The sequence below is a fragment of the Pseudozyma flocculosa genome (assembly GCF_000417875.1).
Source record: "Pseudozyma flocculosa PF-1 unplaced genomic scaffold scaffold00003, whole genome shotgun sequence".
Classification (NCBI taxonomy): Eukaryota; Fungi; Basidiomycota; class Ustilaginomycetes; order Ustilaginales; family Ustilaginaceae; genus Pseudozyma; species Pseudozyma flocculosa.
Window position 1 is genome coordinate 36,489 of NW_006920871.1, and position 17,272 is coordinate 53,760.

The 17,272-nt window shown below is 66.6% G+C and overlaps 5 protein-coding genes across 5 annotated transcripts in view; 4 read left to right on the forward strand and 1 right to left on the reverse strand.

Annotated features, from left to right (window-relative positions):
- The window catches only part of PFL1_01143 (uncharacterized protein), a gene marked incomplete at both ends in the record, with an annotated part of 4,007 nt that extends 3,068 nt beyond the window's left edge, over positions 1-939 (forward strand). The window contains one exon of the mRNA XM_007878648.1: positions 1-939. This exon is cut by the window's left edge and continues 675 nt beyond it. Coding sequence (XP_007876839.1) covers positions 1-939 — 939 coding nt within the window.
- Positions 940-1,455: 516 nt separating this feature from the next.
- PFL1_01144 (uncharacterized protein) lies at positions 1,456-4,226 on the reverse strand (the record flags this gene model as incomplete). The annotated part of the gene is made up of 7 exons (XM_007878649.1): positions 1,456-1,680; positions 1,869-2,894; positions 3,078-3,425; positions 3,514-3,592; positions 3,731-3,874; positions 4,030-4,100; positions 4,221-4,226. 7 exons carry the CDS (start codon positions 4,224-4,226, stop codon positions 1,456-1,458), a joined length of 1,899 nt encoding a protein of 632 aa, XP_007876840.1.
- Positions 4,227-7,079: 2,853 nt separating this feature from the next.
- PFL1_01145 (uncharacterized protein) lies at positions 7,080-8,862 on the forward strand (the record flags this gene model as incomplete). Its single annotated transcript, XM_007878650.1, has 6 exons — positions 7,080-7,165; positions 7,265-7,272; positions 7,377-7,745; positions 7,906-8,322; positions 8,490-8,645; positions 8,786-8,862. 6 exons carry the CDS (start codon positions 7,080-7,082, stop codon positions 8,860-8,862), a joined length of 1,113 nt encoding a protein of 370 aa, XP_007876841.1.
- Positions 8,863-10,656: 1,794 nt separating this feature from the next.
- Positions 10,657-11,870, forward strand: PFL1_01146 (uncharacterized protein; the record flags this gene model as incomplete). The annotated part of the gene is made up of 3 exons (XM_007878651.1): positions 10,657-10,947; positions 11,136-11,384; positions 11,532-11,870. 3 exons carry the CDS (start codon positions 10,657-10,659, stop codon positions 11,868-11,870), a joined length of 879 nt encoding a protein of 292 aa, XP_007876842.1.
- A 3,002-nt stretch (positions 11,871-14,872) lies between these two features.
- Positions 14,873-17,272, forward strand: part of PFL1_01147 (uncharacterized protein) — a gene marked incomplete at both ends in the record, with an annotated part of 3,311 nt that continues 911 nt past the window's right edge. Inside the window, one exon of the mRNA XM_007878652.1 lies at positions 14,873-17,220. Within this exon, the coding sequence (XP_007876843.1) occupies positions 14,873-17,220 (2,348 nt within the window). The remainder of the gene's footprint in view (positions 17,221-17,272) is intronic.

Sequence of the window (17,272 nt, forward strand, 5' to 3'; positions counted from 1 at the left end):
AGCGGCGAGCACGCGCGCGACGCATCGACGGACGACGCGACGCTGCACCACCTCACCTGCATCGCCGTGGACCTGTCGCACCTGTGCGAGGCGGTGCAGTCCATCTTTGACGGCGAGGTGCGGCCGCGCCTCTTCCACGGCATCGACGTCGACGGGCGGAGCGAGGCTGAGCGGGCGGGCGACGAGGAGCTCGTGTCGCTCCTCCGTTCGACGCTCGACGAGGCCCTGTCGTACCGCGCCTCGCTCATTGACCAGATCGGGCGCGCCGTCACGTCGCTGCTGCGCACGCGGTGCTGCGACCCGCTGCGGCTGGTGCGCAGCGTCTCTTCGACCCAGTACCGCACCGCCCCCGCCTCCTCGACGGGACCGGGGACGGGGGGAGGAGGAGGAGGGGCCAAGGTGGAACCCTCGCCGTTTGTCGAGCAGATGCTTCGACCGCTGCACGTCTACTTTGGCCTGTCTCCGCCGCAGCCAAAGGCCAGCAGCAGCGACAGCGGCGGCAAAGCAGCAGCAGCAGCAGCAGCAGCGGCCGTGCACCTGCCGCCGCACCTCAAGCGGGACTGGGTCTCGCACGTCCTCTCGGACCTGTGCGGGCGGTACGCAACGTCGCTCCAGACGATGCACAAGAACCACGAATCGCTACGCCGTCTTAAGCGCGGTGCCGCATCGACCGGCGCGGGCTCCGCGGGTGGGGGGATTGCGTCGTTTGCCTCGTCCCTCTTTTCGTCGTCGTCGTCGTCGAGGGGTGGTGCATCGGGCAGGGAAGAGGGAGGTGAAGTGGATCAAGTCGGAGAGAGGATGAAGCGACAGATGGTGGCTGATGTCGCGGCTTTAAAGGTGGGGATCGAGAGGATGCAGGTATTGGGTGTTGCGGTGGATTGGGTCGGGGTGGGCGGTGAGAGGTTGCAGAGGGTCGCAGAGGGACGGTGGGATGAGTGAGAGCGGGGGCGAGGAGCGACGATCGAAGCGCAGACTCCCCTGCTCCGCAGAGATACACGAAGAGATCCCTCAGCCGCCCCGACCCGCCTGTCCGCCCGCCCAACTCTGCCGAGGTGCAACGAAATCAAGAGGGTCGATAATCACGCGGGCCCCAAGACGGGCGAGCGGGGAATCGATATGGATCGTGGAATATGGTGGGGTGCGGGATGGAGTCTGCGTGTGACGCTACATGTGGACGAGGAAACGATGTGGTGGAGATGGAGATGACGATCGAGCTGGAGATGGAGACGGAAGATGGAGATGGAGATGGAGATGGAGATGGAGATGGAGATGGAGATGGAGATGGAGATGGAATGGAGATGGATATGGAGATGGATATGGAGCAGAGTGACAGAGCGACGGGATCAAGGGACTGACGGACCGATGGGCCGAGGAAGGTGTGGATGGGCAGGCAACGCGGCCCAACGCAGGCCTTGCTCGCGCACCAACCAAGAAGCGCGCGCCATGCCCAAGCTTCTACTGCTCCCACCCAGCCGGACCGCCATCGTCGTCGTCGTCGTCGTCGCCGCCGTCGCCGTCGTCGTGCTCGCGGTCCCCCTCGACCTCGGCCATGGTGTGGAAGAGCTCGACGGCAAACGCGTTCATGATGCCCGGCGTCACCATTTCGGCCTGCTCGAGCGAGATGCGCAGGTTGGCCAGCGTCCGCAGCGCGTCCTGACGCCCTTGCACCGCCACATTGAGCTGCGGCACGGCGTGGCGCGCGGATGGAGGAGAGGGAAGCGCGGCAGAGCGGCAAGGTGGCAGAGCAGCAGAGCAGCAGAGCGGGACGACAGAGGTCAGCTCGTTTTCCGTCTCGGATGCAGCAGATGGAACATGAAAGGACAGTGCCGGGGTGGCCAGCGTGCCGTCGCCGTCGCCCTCTCACTCACCTGCTCAATGACGGGCAGGAACACCGTGTCGAGCGCCGTCAAGCGTCCGCCGGGCCTCGTAGCCCTCGGCTGTCCCGGGTCTTCGCCCTCGTCGCTGCGACCTCTCCCGCGCCGGCTGCTGTCATCGCCGCCGTGGAGGTGCATCTCCTCGATCCGCCTCCTTTCCTCCTCCACCAGGCCCTGATCGTACCCTGCGGCCGCCGCCGATGATGTCGCCGCACCGCCGGCCCGCTGGTCGTAGCCGTAACGCTCGTCGTAGTCGTCGATCTCGCTGCCTGTCCGCCTCCTTCGCCCGCTACCGCCGCCGCCACCCGCTGCCGCACCGGCAAAGTCTCGACTCTGGATCCCAGCCGCGCCGTTGCCGGCACCTATCGCCTTGTCGTACGCCTCGGCCGCAGATAGCCGCGGTGACGAAGACGCTGGATGGTCGCCTTGACCTTGTCCTGTGGGGATGCCTGGCCGGCCCGCAGCCGCGCCCAGCCGCACCGTTCCGCCGAGCGAGCCGGATCCGGAACCGCCGGACCCTGCCGAGCCGCCGGTGTCGAAACGGCCGTCGGCCTTGATGCCGAGGTGCGAGGAGCCCGCAGGCACGCTCGGAAGCTCCTTGCCTCCGCCATTTGCTGCGCCTCCGCCGCCGTTGACCGCCGCCGCTGCCGCCGTCATGTCGCTGGCGGGCATTCGCATCGCCACGGTGCCGCGGCCGCCGCCCCTGCGCATCGTGTGGCGGACGGTGCCAAAGTCCCAGTTGTCCTCCTGGCCCTCGTCGTAGTCGTCGTCGGCCTCCTCGCTCTCCTCGGACTCGTGGCGGTCGCCGCCCTCGGCCCTCCACCTCTCGAGCCGCTCGATGAGCTCGGTGAGGTAGAAGGTCTTTTTCGCGCCGCGGATGAAGCGGTGCTTGAGCAGCTCCTTGGCCGACGGCCGGTTGGCAGGGTCGCGCTGCAGGCAGAGGCTGACAAACTCGCGGAACGGCTTCGAGAACGAGGCATCGAGCTGTGGTGGAGGGTTCTTGGGGATCAGGAAGAGGACCTGAGGGAGGGCGATCGGGCGGCGATGCCAGGGCAAAGTGAGGTACGAGGAGCCTGTCAGCAAGCACGCACCATCGGTCCGCTGCAGGGCTGCCTGTCCCGCCGCGGCTCGGCCCACTTTGGCGGCGGCCACGCTCGGCCAGCAACGGCTCGCCGCCGCGCCGCAGCAGCCAAACGCACTCACCTTCATCGGATGCAGATCGGCGTACGGCGGCTCGCCCATGGCCAGCTCTATCGCGGTGATGCCGAGCGACCAGATGTCGGCCTTGAAGTCGTAGCCGCTCTGCTTGATGACCTCTGGGCTCATCCAGTACGGTGTGCCGACAAACGTGTTCTTCTTGGTCATGGTCGCCGTCAGCTGGCCCGAGACGCCGAAGTCGGCCAGCTTGACATCGCCCGAGGCCGAGAGGAGGATGTTGGCCGCCTTGATGTCGCGGTGGAGCTTGCCTTCGCCGTGGAGGTACTCGAGCCCGCGCAGCAGCTCGCGCACCACGATGGCAATGTAGTCTTCGCGGAACCTCCCCGGCTTCATCTGCGAGGCGGTGTCGTTGCACGCGGAGATGTCGGGCCCGTCAGTCCAACGAGCCCGCCATTGGCGATGCCACCAGTCCGTGACTTACCAGGTCCGAGCAGCTCCCTCCGGAGCAGTACTCCATGACGATCCAGAGATTCGTGCCTTTGAGCCACGAGCCATGGTATCTGCGGTGCAGCGAGAAGCAAAGCGGCAGCGGCGGCAGCGGCAGCAGCAATTGCTCCGGTCAGCTCGGCTCAGGTCCGACGCAGCACGGAGAGTGGCACACGCCGTAGGACCGGCGCAAGGGTCGCGGTTCGACTCACTTTGTGACGTGGGCGCTGTCTAGCTGGCTGAGGATGGCGATTTCCTGCTGGATGTCGTCGATCTCATCCTCTGCGTTTTCGAGGTCGATGATCTTGATGGCCACCGGCTGCCTGGATCGCTTGTCGAAGCCCTTGTACACCTCTCTGTAGGGGTCGGGAGTCGAAGGACGTGAAAGTGACGCAGCAAGACGAGGTCAGCATCCTTGAGCGGCCGGTGCAGTAGTGACGCTATGCTGGACCAGACAGAGGCTGGACGGGCAGCGACGGGCAGCGACGGGCAGCGACGAGTCTTGACTCACCCAAAGGAGCCCTTTCCGATGCGGTCCTGCTTGACGTAGTAATCCTCTGGATCCGCTCCTTGCGAAGGGTCCTAAGGTCGGCAGCGCAGCGAGAGTGTGTTGGGCAGAGGTGAAGGGGTCAGCTCACGGGCATTTCGCCGTGGACGACGGCAGAGACGAGGTGGGATCCTGGCACGCTGCAAGAATCTCACCATCATGCTGGCGGAGAAGAGACTGAGCTGGCTATTGGCGTGGTCTTGGCTGTTCTACGGCGGTGCTCCTTGGTGGGACGATGGTGCGGTGGCCTATGGCGTGGCTGGGTCTGGTGCTCAGCGGCTTGGTATCGGTCGCTATCAGTCGCCTGGAGGTTGTTGAAGCGAGGACGCCGAGATGGCGCGCTGGCTATCCCGGTGCAGGAAGGTTGATACGAGGGCAGCGAAGGAGGGGGTCTTGTGTGCCGAAACGAGAATGGCTGGGTATGTCGCAGATGATGGAGCGTAGAAAGATGGGCAAGGCAAGATGCGGAGGAGGAAGAAAGCAGCGCTGTCGGTGGCGGTGATGGTGATGGTGGCGGACAAGAGCGAGGGCAAGAGGGTGTACAGCGGCGGCGGCGGCGAGGGAGAGGGCGATGGCGAGGGCGATGGCGATGCCGCGATGCCGGGGATGGATGATGGCTGATGGTCGGTGATGGGATGATGATGGGGAGGGGGGCCCACGACGCTTTCGAGGGCGAGGCGATGGGCGTCAGACAGGGGTCTTTGCAGGGGCCAGCCTTAGCGTCCGGGCGAGCGAGCACGCACCACACAAACACAAAGCCAGGCCCAGGCCTCAGGCCAGGCCAGGCCAGCGCGGCCGCCCGGCCAATTTGGCAGAAATACAAAGCTAGGCCCCAAGGCGCAGTAACAGGCTAGTGGAGCCCGCTTCGGGTTTGTATTGCACCGCCCAAGGCCGTCAGCCAGGTAGTCAAGGTGCAGCGGGCGCCCGTTGACTGGAATTCTATTCCAGCGTCGTCGCCTCGCCAGTCCAGCCCAGCCCCGCCAAGCCGCCGCCAGCCACATCGGGCTGTCGGGCTGCCGGACTGCCGCCGCCAGCGCAAACGTAACCATGATGGGTGATGATGCGGGTGGGGTCTGGTGTCCGAGGCCCTCTTCGCCATTCATCGCCCGTCGTGGTGCGCCAACGACGAGCTAACTCTGGAGCGCTCGAGGCCGTTGGCGTCGCGGCAGTGGCGCCACAAATTGGCCTGGTCTGGCTGGGCCTGGCTGCCTTGTGACCGCCCCTCTTGGTGTGCTGCCGCCGAGGTGGCCCAGCCAGCCAGCAGGTACGGTACGGTGTTTGTCTCCAGCGAGGCAGCTTTGCGCGACAGCCGAGAGCGCGCCAGACGCAAACAGGCCTGGCCTGCCTGCCTGTGGGTAGAAGCGCTGGCCAGCGGGGCTCTCCCCCGCGCGCGCGTTTTGCCAGCCAGGGTCCAATTTGCAAAAAGTCAGAAGCAAGAAAGCAGAGCAGAGCAGAGCAAGGGCCAGGCGCCAGCAGGTGCGGACGGACGGCTTCATGCTGGGCTGCGCTGCGCTGCTGCTTCGACTCCGGCAGCGGCCTCCGACGTCTCTTGTCCAGGCAGAGGGCCCGGACGGCTGTCTGCCCGGGGCCTGCCTGCCTGCTCTCGTCGGCGCAGGCAACGCCATCGATGTCTGCCCAGCAACCCGACCAAGGGCGTCGCCTCGTCTGCCTGCGTGTGACGCCGGCATCGACGCCTGGATGCAGCGCTTCGGCCCCCATCGATCCCTCTGGCGCCGACGGCGGACCGGCGAGGGTAGCCGGCCTGCTGGACGACTCGTTGCCATTCCATCTCGGGCCAGTTCTGTGCCTCGGGGGGGGGACATCATCCTTGCTTGCTTCGAGCAGCCTTTGTGGCGGCTGCGGGCAGGCCTTGTTCGGCCCAAGGGCTGGAGCCAGGCGATGGCGACCATCGTCCTCCCCGCACGGCTACGTGGCCGTCGCCGCCAAATTCCGGACAGCCGCTGCTGCATGGTCGACCTGCTGCGTTTGCCAAGGCGGGACACGTACCCTTCCTCTAATCCGTCGCCTGCGCTGAGCTCGACTCCGTCGCCAAGCATCCTCGACGACGAAAGGACGAGCCCCGGCCTCGGCCTGGACGGCCACCCAGCCAACGCAGCTCGATCGAGCCTCGTCTGGGCGTCGCAGGCAGGTTCCGTACTTTGCCGTGGCCTCGCGCAGAGCCCTTCTAGACAGCTTGGTGACCCTGCGATGTCGACACGACTAGACAGGGAGAGAGTCGGTACGCTCTCAGCCCCTTCCGCTGGTCAAGCTGTGCCGGCAATGTTGGCATCGTGGGACGCCATCGACCCCCATCACGGCTGGCCAAAAAGCCATGGCGAGAGGCCGAGCGGCCCACTTCGGCTCCGACCAGCCGATAAGGCCGAGCGGGGGTCGGGGCCCTGCCGCGAAGAAGTCCTCGGCTGGCGGGCTGACCAGCCGCCTGGCTGTCTGGCTGGCCGCTTTGGGCCCGCCGTCCTGGCCGTCCTGGCCGACCCCGGGGCCGGGTTGGACTTCACGTCACCGAAGAGCTTCCGGTCGGCTGGACCGACACGTACTCGGCCTCAGGACGAGGCGGCCCACCCGCTGGCCCGCACATCTTGCTTCCTTCCCCGCATTTCTTCACTTCCCGCCCGTCTCTTCTTCCCTGGCCGCCCGTCTCTTCTTCCTTCCCCTTGGCTTTCTGGTATCGTCTTCTCTTCAACTTCGCTGGCGGCCGATCATCGCCTACAGTCTCTTGCACACCCCCGTTTGACAACATCACCCGTCCATCTCGCACCTGGAAACGTCCACCGCCGTCGCTGCACCCGTCGCATCTTTCGCCGCCGCAATAAGCCCTGCTCGATAGAACAGCAACCGCACCCGCGCACCGCACGCACACTAGGTCAGCAGCCCACAGAGAAACGCCGACGTCGGCAACAGAAACCGCCGGAAAGCGCACAGAGATCGGCCCACGTACCGCCCACGCACACGTGCGCTCTCTCTCTCTCTCTCTCTCGCACACACACACACAAACCATGTCGACAACACAAGGCGCCGCGGCGCCCGTCAGGATCTCGACGGCTGAGTCCTTCACCGTCGGCGCACTCGCTGCCATGACTGCGTGAGCATCGCTGGTCTCGTCGCCCGCAGCCTCTGCCCTCTGTGCTGAGACTCGGAAGCTGACTGGCGGACATCCTCTCTTCCCCCCTGGATCCCGTAGCGTGACCGGTGAGTGCCGTGCAGGTGCCCAGCCCGCACGCGCCTGGCATCGATGCTGATGCTCTCCTTCTCGTTCCGTCCTCTGCTTCTGCCCCTTGCCCTGCGGTCGCCAGTCACGAATCCCATGGAGGTCTGCAAGACGAGGATGCAGCTCCAGGGCGAGCTGATGGCCGCCGCCCCAAGAGTCCTCTCGGCGCAGGCGGGCTCAGCAGCGCCCCAGACGGGCGCCGCCCAGGCCGCTGGCGCACGGCTCTACAAGTCGTCGCTCGACTGCTTTGCCAAGACGTTCAAGGCCGAGGGCGTCCGCGGCGTCCAGCGCGGCATCGGCGCGGCCTACATCTACCAGGTCCTGCTCAACGGCAGCCGCCTTGGCTTCTACGAGCCCTTCCGGAGAGCCATCAACCGCGCCTCGGGGAGGTCGGCCGACGAAAAGTGGGCGCCCGGTGCCTTCGCTGCCGGTGCCAGCAGCGGCTGCGTGGGTGGTGAGTCGCAGGCAGACTGCTGCCGCTTCTGCTGCTCTCTCGCCCAGGAAAGCTCCTTTTTTGGCTGGCTGAAGCTGCCTGCGCCTGACGAGCCCCGCGACTGACCCTGCTGCTCCCTTCCCTTCCCCTCCCTTCTCGTCCCATGCCCTCGGCCACGCAGCCATCCTCGGCAACCCGCTCTTTCTAATCAAGGCGCGGATGCAGGCCTACAGCCCCTTTATGGTGATTGGCAAAGCGTCGCACAACTACAAGAGCACGTTTGATGGCCTGGCGACCATCTTTCGCGCCGAGGGGCCCCGCGGGTTGGCGCGCGGCATCGACGCCGCGGTGCTGCGGACGGCCATGGGCAGCACGGTGCAGCTGCCGGCGTACAACTGGTTCAAGCAGTACCTCACCGAGATGGACGTCGACTCGCCGGCCAACCGGTACAACCCGCTGCGCGTGCTCGCGGGCCGGCCAGACGCCTTCACCACGTACCTCGCCTCTTCCGTCTTCAGCGGCCTGTGCGTGTGCGCCGTCATGCAGCCGGCAGACACGGCACTGACCCGGATGTACAACCAGCCGGTCCGCATCGATGGTGAGTTGCGCAGACGTCCTCCCGAGGTGCCCGATGGCCGCGCAGAGATGACTGCAAAGGAGAGTAAGCGACGAGGATCTCTAGGCCATCGCCGGCTGACACCGCATCGCGGATGCTTGCCTCGTCCCTCTTTCTCACCCTCTTCCTTCGACGCGCGCCCTACGCAGAGCGCGGACGGAGCGTCGGGACGCTGTACCGCAACCCGATCCACTGCCTGTACCTGACGGCCAAGGCCGAGGGAGTGCTGGGCTGGTACAAGGGCACGACGGCGCACCTCCTGCGCATCGCCCCGCACACGGTCCTCACGCTGGTGGTCAACGAAGGTGAGTGTCGGGCCCGGGCCCAGGCCTGCTTGCCTTGCCTTGCCTTGCCTTTCTCTCCCGCGCTCTCTTTTGCCTTCCGGCACTGACTCGCACCTCGTGCCGTAAACGCCTTTCGTCGCGCCTCTCTCGCTCTCTGGCAGCCTACCTGCGGTGGTACACGAACCTCAAGGCCGGCAGATCAGTGTTTGAGGCGCCCTCGACGGTCAAGCTGGCATGAGGCGTCGGCCACCCGATTCTCGCCCATCCAGCTGCCGTCCGTCTGCGTTGGCGCCTCTTTGGGCTGTTTGGCAGGGTCGGCTGCTCCTGGGTCGGAGCGAGCCGGTCTCGAGCCATATGATTATAGACGGCGCGCGGGAGCAGCTCGGTCCGTCGCACGCTGTCGGCTGACGGCCGACTCTGCTGTAGCTCTCTCGCCCCCTGCGTACCATTGCCACTGCAGGTAGAGGGCGGCACCTGCCGACGCAAAGGCAGGAAGGGACGAACATAGACGTTTGCGTTCAGAGAGCGGCTCAGTTTTGGTGGGTGCGACAGCGGTTTTCGATATGCCCGATCAAGAACATCGTGGTGAGGATGCCCGATGGTGAGGTTTCGCCGCGGAAGCTGGATCGGGACAGGCATGCAAAGCCTGCAAGGTGCAGGCGCTGGCGCTGGCGAATCGATGCACGGAGCCTGCCTAGCTTTGGGTCGACCGCCCGCTCGCCGGCGCTCGGCTACCGTTGCGTGCACCTCAGTTCAGAGGTTCCAGGTCATGGCTGCGTCGGTTCTTCTCGACCCGCCTGCCTGCCTGCCTGCCTGCGCGGGTAATGAGCCAGCTGGCAGCGGCCGCAGGGTGGGAAGCAAGTCAACGCCAGGAGGCTTCGCACGGCTATCGCTAACGAGCCAGCAGGTCGGGTCGAGAGCCCGCTTCGCTCACTCAAGGTGGTGGTGACAGCACGCCAGCGAGCAGGCGGGCAGGCGGGCTTGGCTGTGGGTACAGGTAGGTGGGCCGACGAGGCGACGAGGGGCGTGCCAGCGCACCGAGGCGCATGTCCCTTTGCCCGCTCTGCTTGGCTTGGCCTGGCCAGGCCTGGCTGGGCTGGGCTGGCTCGTGCTCGCGCTCGCATCGGGCACCCTCCAGCATTTTCGCCTGGCTGGCTCGCCCTGGCCCTGACCCTGGGCCCGCCCCGCCCCGCCAGCTGTCTTTGTTCTCGCCTTTGCATCGCTCCCCGCCGCTGCGTTGGCTGCTGCTGCTGCTCGATCTGCCTTGTTTTCAAGCCCGGGGCTCGCTGGCATCCCATCGTGCGTAACCTTTCCGACCCGCGAACAACGCGCAACCTGCCTGCTCCTCGCTCGCTGTCCCCGAGCTCCCCTCTGCCCGCTGCCCAGCACCCTCACCTCTCTCTCTACCACCTCCATCAACCAACCGCACGCCATCCGAATACCCTCCAAGCCGCGTCGCAGCCTCTTTCGCTCTCGTCAAGACCGCGCACAGCACCGGCATCCGACCGCTTACCCTTCCTCGCCCTGGTCTCTTTGCAGGCTCCCGTTGTTTGCTCCCCATCGAACGGAAGCTTGGCTGTCGCATCCGTCGCACTCTCTTCGCCCGCAAACGCGCACCGCTGCTGAGGTCGCTCCGAACAGGTGAGCTTCGCTGCGTTGCTGCGGCGCTTGGACGCGCTGCGCAGACTCGATCTGCCAGCCGCACAGCGTGCCTGGAGTCCGTCGATGAGGTCAGCCTACCGGTCCCTCGATCCGCGACTGGCGGACAGAGAGACTCTCTTTTCCCCTCGCCGCTCGAGCAGGACGGGTGCCGGAGCGCATGCGACGGCCGGCGCGTGCGGGATCGACGTCCATCGAACGTCTGGCAGCGCTGTCGAGCAGACTGACTGACCGCGCTCAAACCTGCCACTCTCGGTCCCCTTGTGCCTCTTACTCGCAACGATCCCTCTCCCATCGCTGCTGCCTCCGTCACGCCCGCGTGAACGGCTGTGCTGTCCCTGCTACTTCTGGGCCGCCGCTGCAGACTCGCAAGATGGCCTCGTACGGACAGTCTCCATATGCGGCGTCCGGCTCGCGACCGTCGAATGACTCGCCGCTCGACAAGGTCCGCGAGTACACGTCCAAGGTCGAGGACCTGATCGACACCTACACGCAGCCGATCAAGCCCCACCTCCCTGCGCTCGGCCGCTTCCTGATTGTCGTCACCTTCCTCGAGGACGCGCTCCGAATCGTCACGCAATGGTCCGACCAGAAGTACTACCTCCAGCGCCACAGGCACTTTCCCTGGGGCATCAGCCACATTTTCCTCATCGCCAACGTCGTGGTGAGTAGCAGCGTGGCGGCGCGCGCCGGGAGCGGCTGGGACCCTGCTCCGCCGGGATGGCGAGGGCGTGCCTGACCTACTCCGGGTAGCTAGCAGGTGGCCTAGAATGGCGCCCTTGCGTCGACGTCGGCCGGATCGCTGACAGAGGCGCCTTTCTGCTCTTTTGCACACCCTTGCCGCCGTCGCAGGTCATGATCGCGGCGTCGGTGGCCGTCATCACCCGAAAGTACCCCGAGATCTCGGTCGGAGCGCTGCTGGGCGTCGTCGTCGTCCAGGGATTCGGCTACGGCCTCATCTTTGACATCAACTTTTTCCTGCGCAACCTGTCGGTCATTGGCGGCCTGCTGATGGTGCTGTCCGACAGCCTGTCGGCCAAGAAGACGATCTTTGCCGGCCTGCCCTCGATGAGCGAGACGGACAGGAAGATCTACTTCCAGGTGAGTCCGGTGGGCACGCTGGTGGCGCTGGCGACGACAGGAGGCGCGAGGCTGGGGGCGTGAGGTCACGGGCGTGTGGGACCACCACTGACGGACCTGCTCGTTGCAACCTGCCCCTTTTGCACTTCCCCGGCCCACCCCGCGCAGCTGGCCGGCCGAGTGCTGCTCATCTTCCTGTTTATCGGCTTCATCATCCAGGGCACGTGGTCGGTGGCGCGGGTGCTGGTGTCGATCCTCGGCCTGGGCGCGTGCGTCATGGTGGCCGTCGGCTTCAAGGCGCGCTGGAGCGCCAGCTTCCTGGTGCTGCTGCTGAGCGTCTTCAACCTGTTTGTCAACAACTTCTGGACGGTCCACTCGCTCCACCCGTCGCGCGACTTCCTGCGCTACGACTTCTTCCAGACGCTCTCGATTGTCGGCGGCCTGCTGCTCCTCGTCAACATGGGACCGGGCGGCTTCTCGATGGACGAGCGCAAGAAGGTCACCTAGACGTGGGGCGAGGTGGCGAGGTGGCGACGCAGACAGGGTTGCGGAAGCGCGACGGCAAGAGGCGCGACTGCAGGGGGCGGACTGGCGGACGAAGGGTGGAGGACTTCAGGCCGCCTAGGATGCTGGGGTGCGGCAAAGAGAAAAGCATGGAAGTCGCCCCGAGGAGGTCCTATCGTCACGACACGGCACGGATGGTCCGGTACGGATGGGACACGGTACGGTGGGACGTGGTGTCCAGGAGCATGCGTTGCGAAGTCAACGAGCCAGGCGTCGGTCGTTGCGCTTCAATTGTGATACGGTACGGTGTCGTTTGGCAATGAGTAAGAATTCCTGCCTTGCCTAGCCTTGCCTAGCCTGTCCTGTCCTAGCCTCGAACTCGAGGCAGACGTACGCACGCGCGCACGAACGGGCGATGATGTCTGTCGACTGATGGTGTGTGTGCGGTGCATCTCGAGTTGGGTTGGTCGCGACCCTCGAAATCGTTTGGCTGCCTGCCTGTCACCCTGCCAGCCTGACTGTACTCTCTCACACTCGTTAGGGCCGTCTAGCAGCGCGGAACACCCGCGCCTTTGGGCTGTGGGCCGGACCAGGCAGCAGCGACCAGGCAGGCAAGCTAGCTAAGGCTCCGCGTACCAAGCCAGGAGGGGGCACCTTCTGTTCCGAAGGCGATTCTACACGGCACGGCACGACACGGCACGGCATCGCCTGGGCAAGGCACAGATCCGGTCCGAAGTGACGCCCGTCCGGGAGCCGCGGGGGGGGGGGGGGGGGTGGATTTTTCTGGAAAGATCGGAAAAAAAATTCTACGATAGATTCGGCTTTGGAGGCACACGTACGACGGACGGAGGGACCGAGGAAGGAGGCTGCGGGCTAGGAAGGGGGCTAGGGCTCGGTGTCATGGTGGCGTTACGTTCTTCGAAGGCCTCGCATCGCATCGCCGAGGTGTGAAGGATGAAGCAAGACGCACGTGCAGCAGATTCGGATCGGTCGATCCCGCTGTACAGCAAGGTGCGACCTCTCTCTTTCTGTGTGTGTGTGTGTGTGTGTGCGTGAGGACTGCGACACGATGAAGGACCTCGTTGGCTGAGAAACGGGATCAAGGTGAGGACAGAGAGGATGGCATCGGACCGAATCCCCGGACCGAACGAGCGAGCGAGCGTACTCGGTCGGTCGGTCGGTCGGTCGGTTCCGAAGCGGGCTGGAAGGTTCGGGTCGGAAGCCAGCCCGCCAGCCCGCCAGGCCAGGCCCTGCAGACCTCGATCTTCTGCTGGCGGTAGGTGTGCGCGTGCGTGTGTCTCAGCTGCTGCTGCTTGCTTGTCGTGCCTAACCCAGCGCAGCCCAGCCCAGCCCAGGCAGGAGGCTAGGGTCGGGCGGCCACGTCTGCCAGGCAGGCTGAGTGGTTGCGCCACACTTGGTTGCGTATCCGTGCATGATCGGTTGCAGCGACACATACAGCCGCGCAGAGAAGCAAGCAGGCAGGCAGCAGCACACACGCAGGGTCCCCCACCATCCGAGCAGAGGCAGCCAGGCAGGCAGGCAGGCGGGTCCTCGTGCCTCCACCCCCAAGCCGCATCGCAGCTCGGCCCAGCGCAGCTAGCTCGAAAGGGAGCAGCGCACGCAAGCAAGCAAGCAAGCAAGCAAGCAAGCAAGCAAGCAGGCAGATTTCCGACTCAGTCAGCCTGGCAGCTGTCCTCCAGGCAGGCCGAGCGAGAGGCTAGCTAGGCTAGGCTGGGCTAGGCTAGGGCTGGGTGGATCATCGCCCGTACGACCGTCCGTCAGCTCGTCTGGCCTGCTGATGAGGCCGGTGGTGCGGTACGGTGGCGCAGCGCAACCTGGCCTGGCCTGGCGACGCTGGTTGGGCGGTTGCGACGAGCGTGGCGTTGGCTTGGTTCTGCTGCCTTGTTCGCTTTGGTGGAGCAAAGGTGGCTTGCTTCGAGCAACGACAACGAACGTACGGTCTGACGACGGGCAGGCGGGCGGGCCGACAAACGTCACAGCGGCCGTCGCCCGCATCTCCCTCACTCATCTCGAACCAAGCTGGCAACGGTCGGTATGCGTGATAGGCAGGGCAACAAAGCACGTACGCTGCTCAGCCACCAGTCAGCCTTCTGGTCGCCCCCGCCCCTCCCCCGGGCGCCTGCTCGCCGAGTTGGATGGCAGGAGTGAGGGAGGGAGGCAGACGTACGGGCGGACGGACGGACCGGCCGACTGCTTCGGGAGGAGGCTAGGGCGACGGAACAGCCGAGCGAGACCTGGGCCAATCCGCCCAGCCTGACAGCCGCCTGGCCTCGCTCCCTCCCCGCCATCCAGAACCGGCTTGGCGGGCGGGCGAGCTCCGACGGCACAGCCCCGGCCACGCTTGCCTGTGGCCGGCCACGACCCTGCCTTTGCTTGGTTGGTTGGATGGTTGACCCTGATCTGGCCTCGCCTGGCCTCGCCTGGCCGCTGTGCCGTGGCTGCTTCTCGAGCTTTCTTTCTGTCGGTGGGGGGCCAGCCACCACGCTCACTCCGCTCTCCCCTGCCCGACAACCGACCCCTCGCTCAGCCACCTCGTCACCCCCCCTCCCCTCCCCCTGCCTCGCTCCCCGCCAGCCATCCTCAAAAGCAACCAGGCTCGGACGGGGTCCACGTCGTCGGTCGACTTGCCCCGCCTCTTCTTCCCGCTCGCTCCCTCGACTACCACCACCACCACCACCACCACCGTCCTCGCCTCGTCCTTTGGCCGCTCTCTGCCCCAGCCCAACTCTCGACGAGCCAGCCTTGTTCTCGTCGCCAACAGCAACCATCCACCTCGCAGCCAGGCGCCAAGCAGATCCGTCGTCGTGACCCACCACCGTCCGGCCGCTCTCTTCGTTGCCCCAGAACAGCGCCCCATCTAGTCAGCGAGGAGGCGCCCGTCCGTATCGTACGCTTCGTCAACGAACGGCCGCCTCAGCGCCCCATCGTCGCCATCGCTCGTCCGCCCAAGCTCGTGCACTCCCCCTGACCTCACAATCACCATCATGGCCCTCCCCATATCCTCGCCCGCTCGCCCGCAGCTGCACTCGCAGGACACGCTGCGCCCCGCCAGCTCGTCGCAGCTCTCGGTCGATGTCGCCGCCCATCGCCGCCGCAGCCCGAGCTGCTCGCTCACCATCTTCAAGGGCATCGCCGGCGCCCACATCAGCGCCCACAACCCCATCGTCTCCAAGCCCGCCGGCCCGCAACCACCCGCCGCCAGCAACCGCGGCGGTGGCCGCTTTGCCGGTTCCTTTGCCGGCCTCGGTCAGCATCAGGCAAGCCCCCAAGGTGGCAACGACGAAGCCGTCAACGTCCACGCCGTCACCGACGACGGCATCCTCCTCCCCTTCATCGACCGCCCCACCGAGGTCGAGGAGCTCCTCTTTGACACAAAGACAAACGAGCCGCTGCTCCAACGCCTCTGCCGCGTCTTTGGCGGCTCGCTGCAGCAGCCCACGCGCCGCGGCATCAGCGAGGCGTGGGACGAGCTGCTCGAGATCCTCGTCGGCACCGACCGCGCCATCCTCGACGACGAGGACTGGCTCGTCCGCCTCGAGACCATCATCATGGACCGCTCCGCCGAGCTGTGGGGCCAGCTGCAGCGCTGCCTCGGCGCCGACGGTCTCCTGCTCGACGCCTCGGCCCACGCCTCGGTCGTGCGCTACGACAGCTGGGCCGATGGCGACGCCCGCTCCGACGGCGGCAGCGACAGCCCCGGATCCGAGCCCGCCACGCCCATCTCCGAGGCGCTCCCGTCGTCGAGCAGCGTCGAGGTCGATGTCCGAGCCCTCTACGAGCTGCCTCCGAGCTACTACAAGCAGCCGGTGGGCAAGCTGCGCCGACCCTCGATGCACGACGACCACGCCGAGGCGAGCCTCGACGCACCGTCGCTGTCGCCGCGAGCGCTCCGCGACCAGATCACCTCGCCCTCGTCGCCCTCGCTCCACCTCGGAGAGCCGCTGGCCGACATCATGGAGGAGCCGCCCAAGGCAGGCGCCGTTCCTGCGACACGCCCTCGCTCCTACTCGGGCAAGTTTGCCGGCCTCCGCATCCAGGCCGGCCCCCAGCACGGCGCGCGTTCGCCCAGCACGTCCAGCCTCTCGCCCGGAATGGGCGGCCGCACCTCGAATCCCTCTTCGCCGCTGCCGACCGGAGTCATGTCGCCGGCGGGGCCGCAGCGCGGAGGATCTGCCCTCTCGCCCGGCGCGGTCGACCCCTCGTCGGCGGCGTCGACGTCGTTTTCGCATCCGAGGAGGCTCAGCCTGCTCGCACCCGCCGGCGGTGGAGGCGAGCACGCTCGTCACCACCACCACCGTCCCGATCAGCAGCAAGGCCACCACCATCGCCAGCAGCTCCACGACACCAGGGACAAGGCGCTGCGAGCGGATCATCCCCATCCTTACGGCGCATCTTCCCACGGCCACTCGCCCACGCCCTCGTCGCTGTTCGATGGTCATCGCCAGCCGCGTCGCCGCGCGATGAGCTTCGCTCGTTCCTTTGCCCACCTCCACTCGGCGATGCCCACGGAAGCGAGCGGGAGCGAGCTCGCAAAGCAGCGCGCCCCCGCTGCAGCGGCCGAGAGGCCCCGCTTCAGGCACCAGAAGTCGCACTCGATCTCGCACGGCGAGGGCATCTCCGCGCTCGAGAAGCCCGACGCTCCGGCGGCCCCGCCGCAGGGTCTCGGCCTGCTGCCCGACGGCAGGACCCAGCATCCTTCCGCCGGCGCATCGTCGCGAGCTCGTGCCATGTCGATGGCCAATCCAGACACGGGCCACGGCCTCTCGCCCTTCCCGGACCACGCCGAGAGGACGAGGTCGACGAGCGACAAGACGGCCGACTCGTCGTCGGCGTCGATCCCCGGCCTCCTTCCCGACGGTCGAACGCGCCACCCCTCGGGCAGCCAAGGCTCCAAGGACCTGTCGGAGTCGATTGCGGCCTTCCGGGCCACCATGGGCCTGTCGACGTCGCCCAGCGGCGGCGCCCGCAACGAGATCAAAGAGGAGAGCCCCGCGGCGACGGTGAGCGAGCAGCGATCGAGGTCCAGATCCAGGTCTCGATCGAGCTCGCCGGTGTCTAAGCCGGCAGCTGCGGCCGCCGCGACCGCACCTTCCACATCGCCCAAGGGCAAGGCGGCCAGCCGACCCTCGAGCCATCTCCCTCAGAGCAGCCCCTACTACCAGCAGTCCGCCGAGGCGGGGTCGCAGCCGAGGCAGGGCGCCCCCAGCGCCGGAGGGTCCGGTCTCGCTCTCGGAGGCGGCTTTTCGCTGGCCAAGTCCGGGGCCAACTTCAAGCGGCCCGATGCCGGCCCGGTCAGGAGCCTGTCCAACGGCTCTCTGGGAGTCTCGGCTCGGTACGCCGGCAGAGGCGCGGGCGCGGGCGGTAGCGGCGGCGCCCTCCACCAC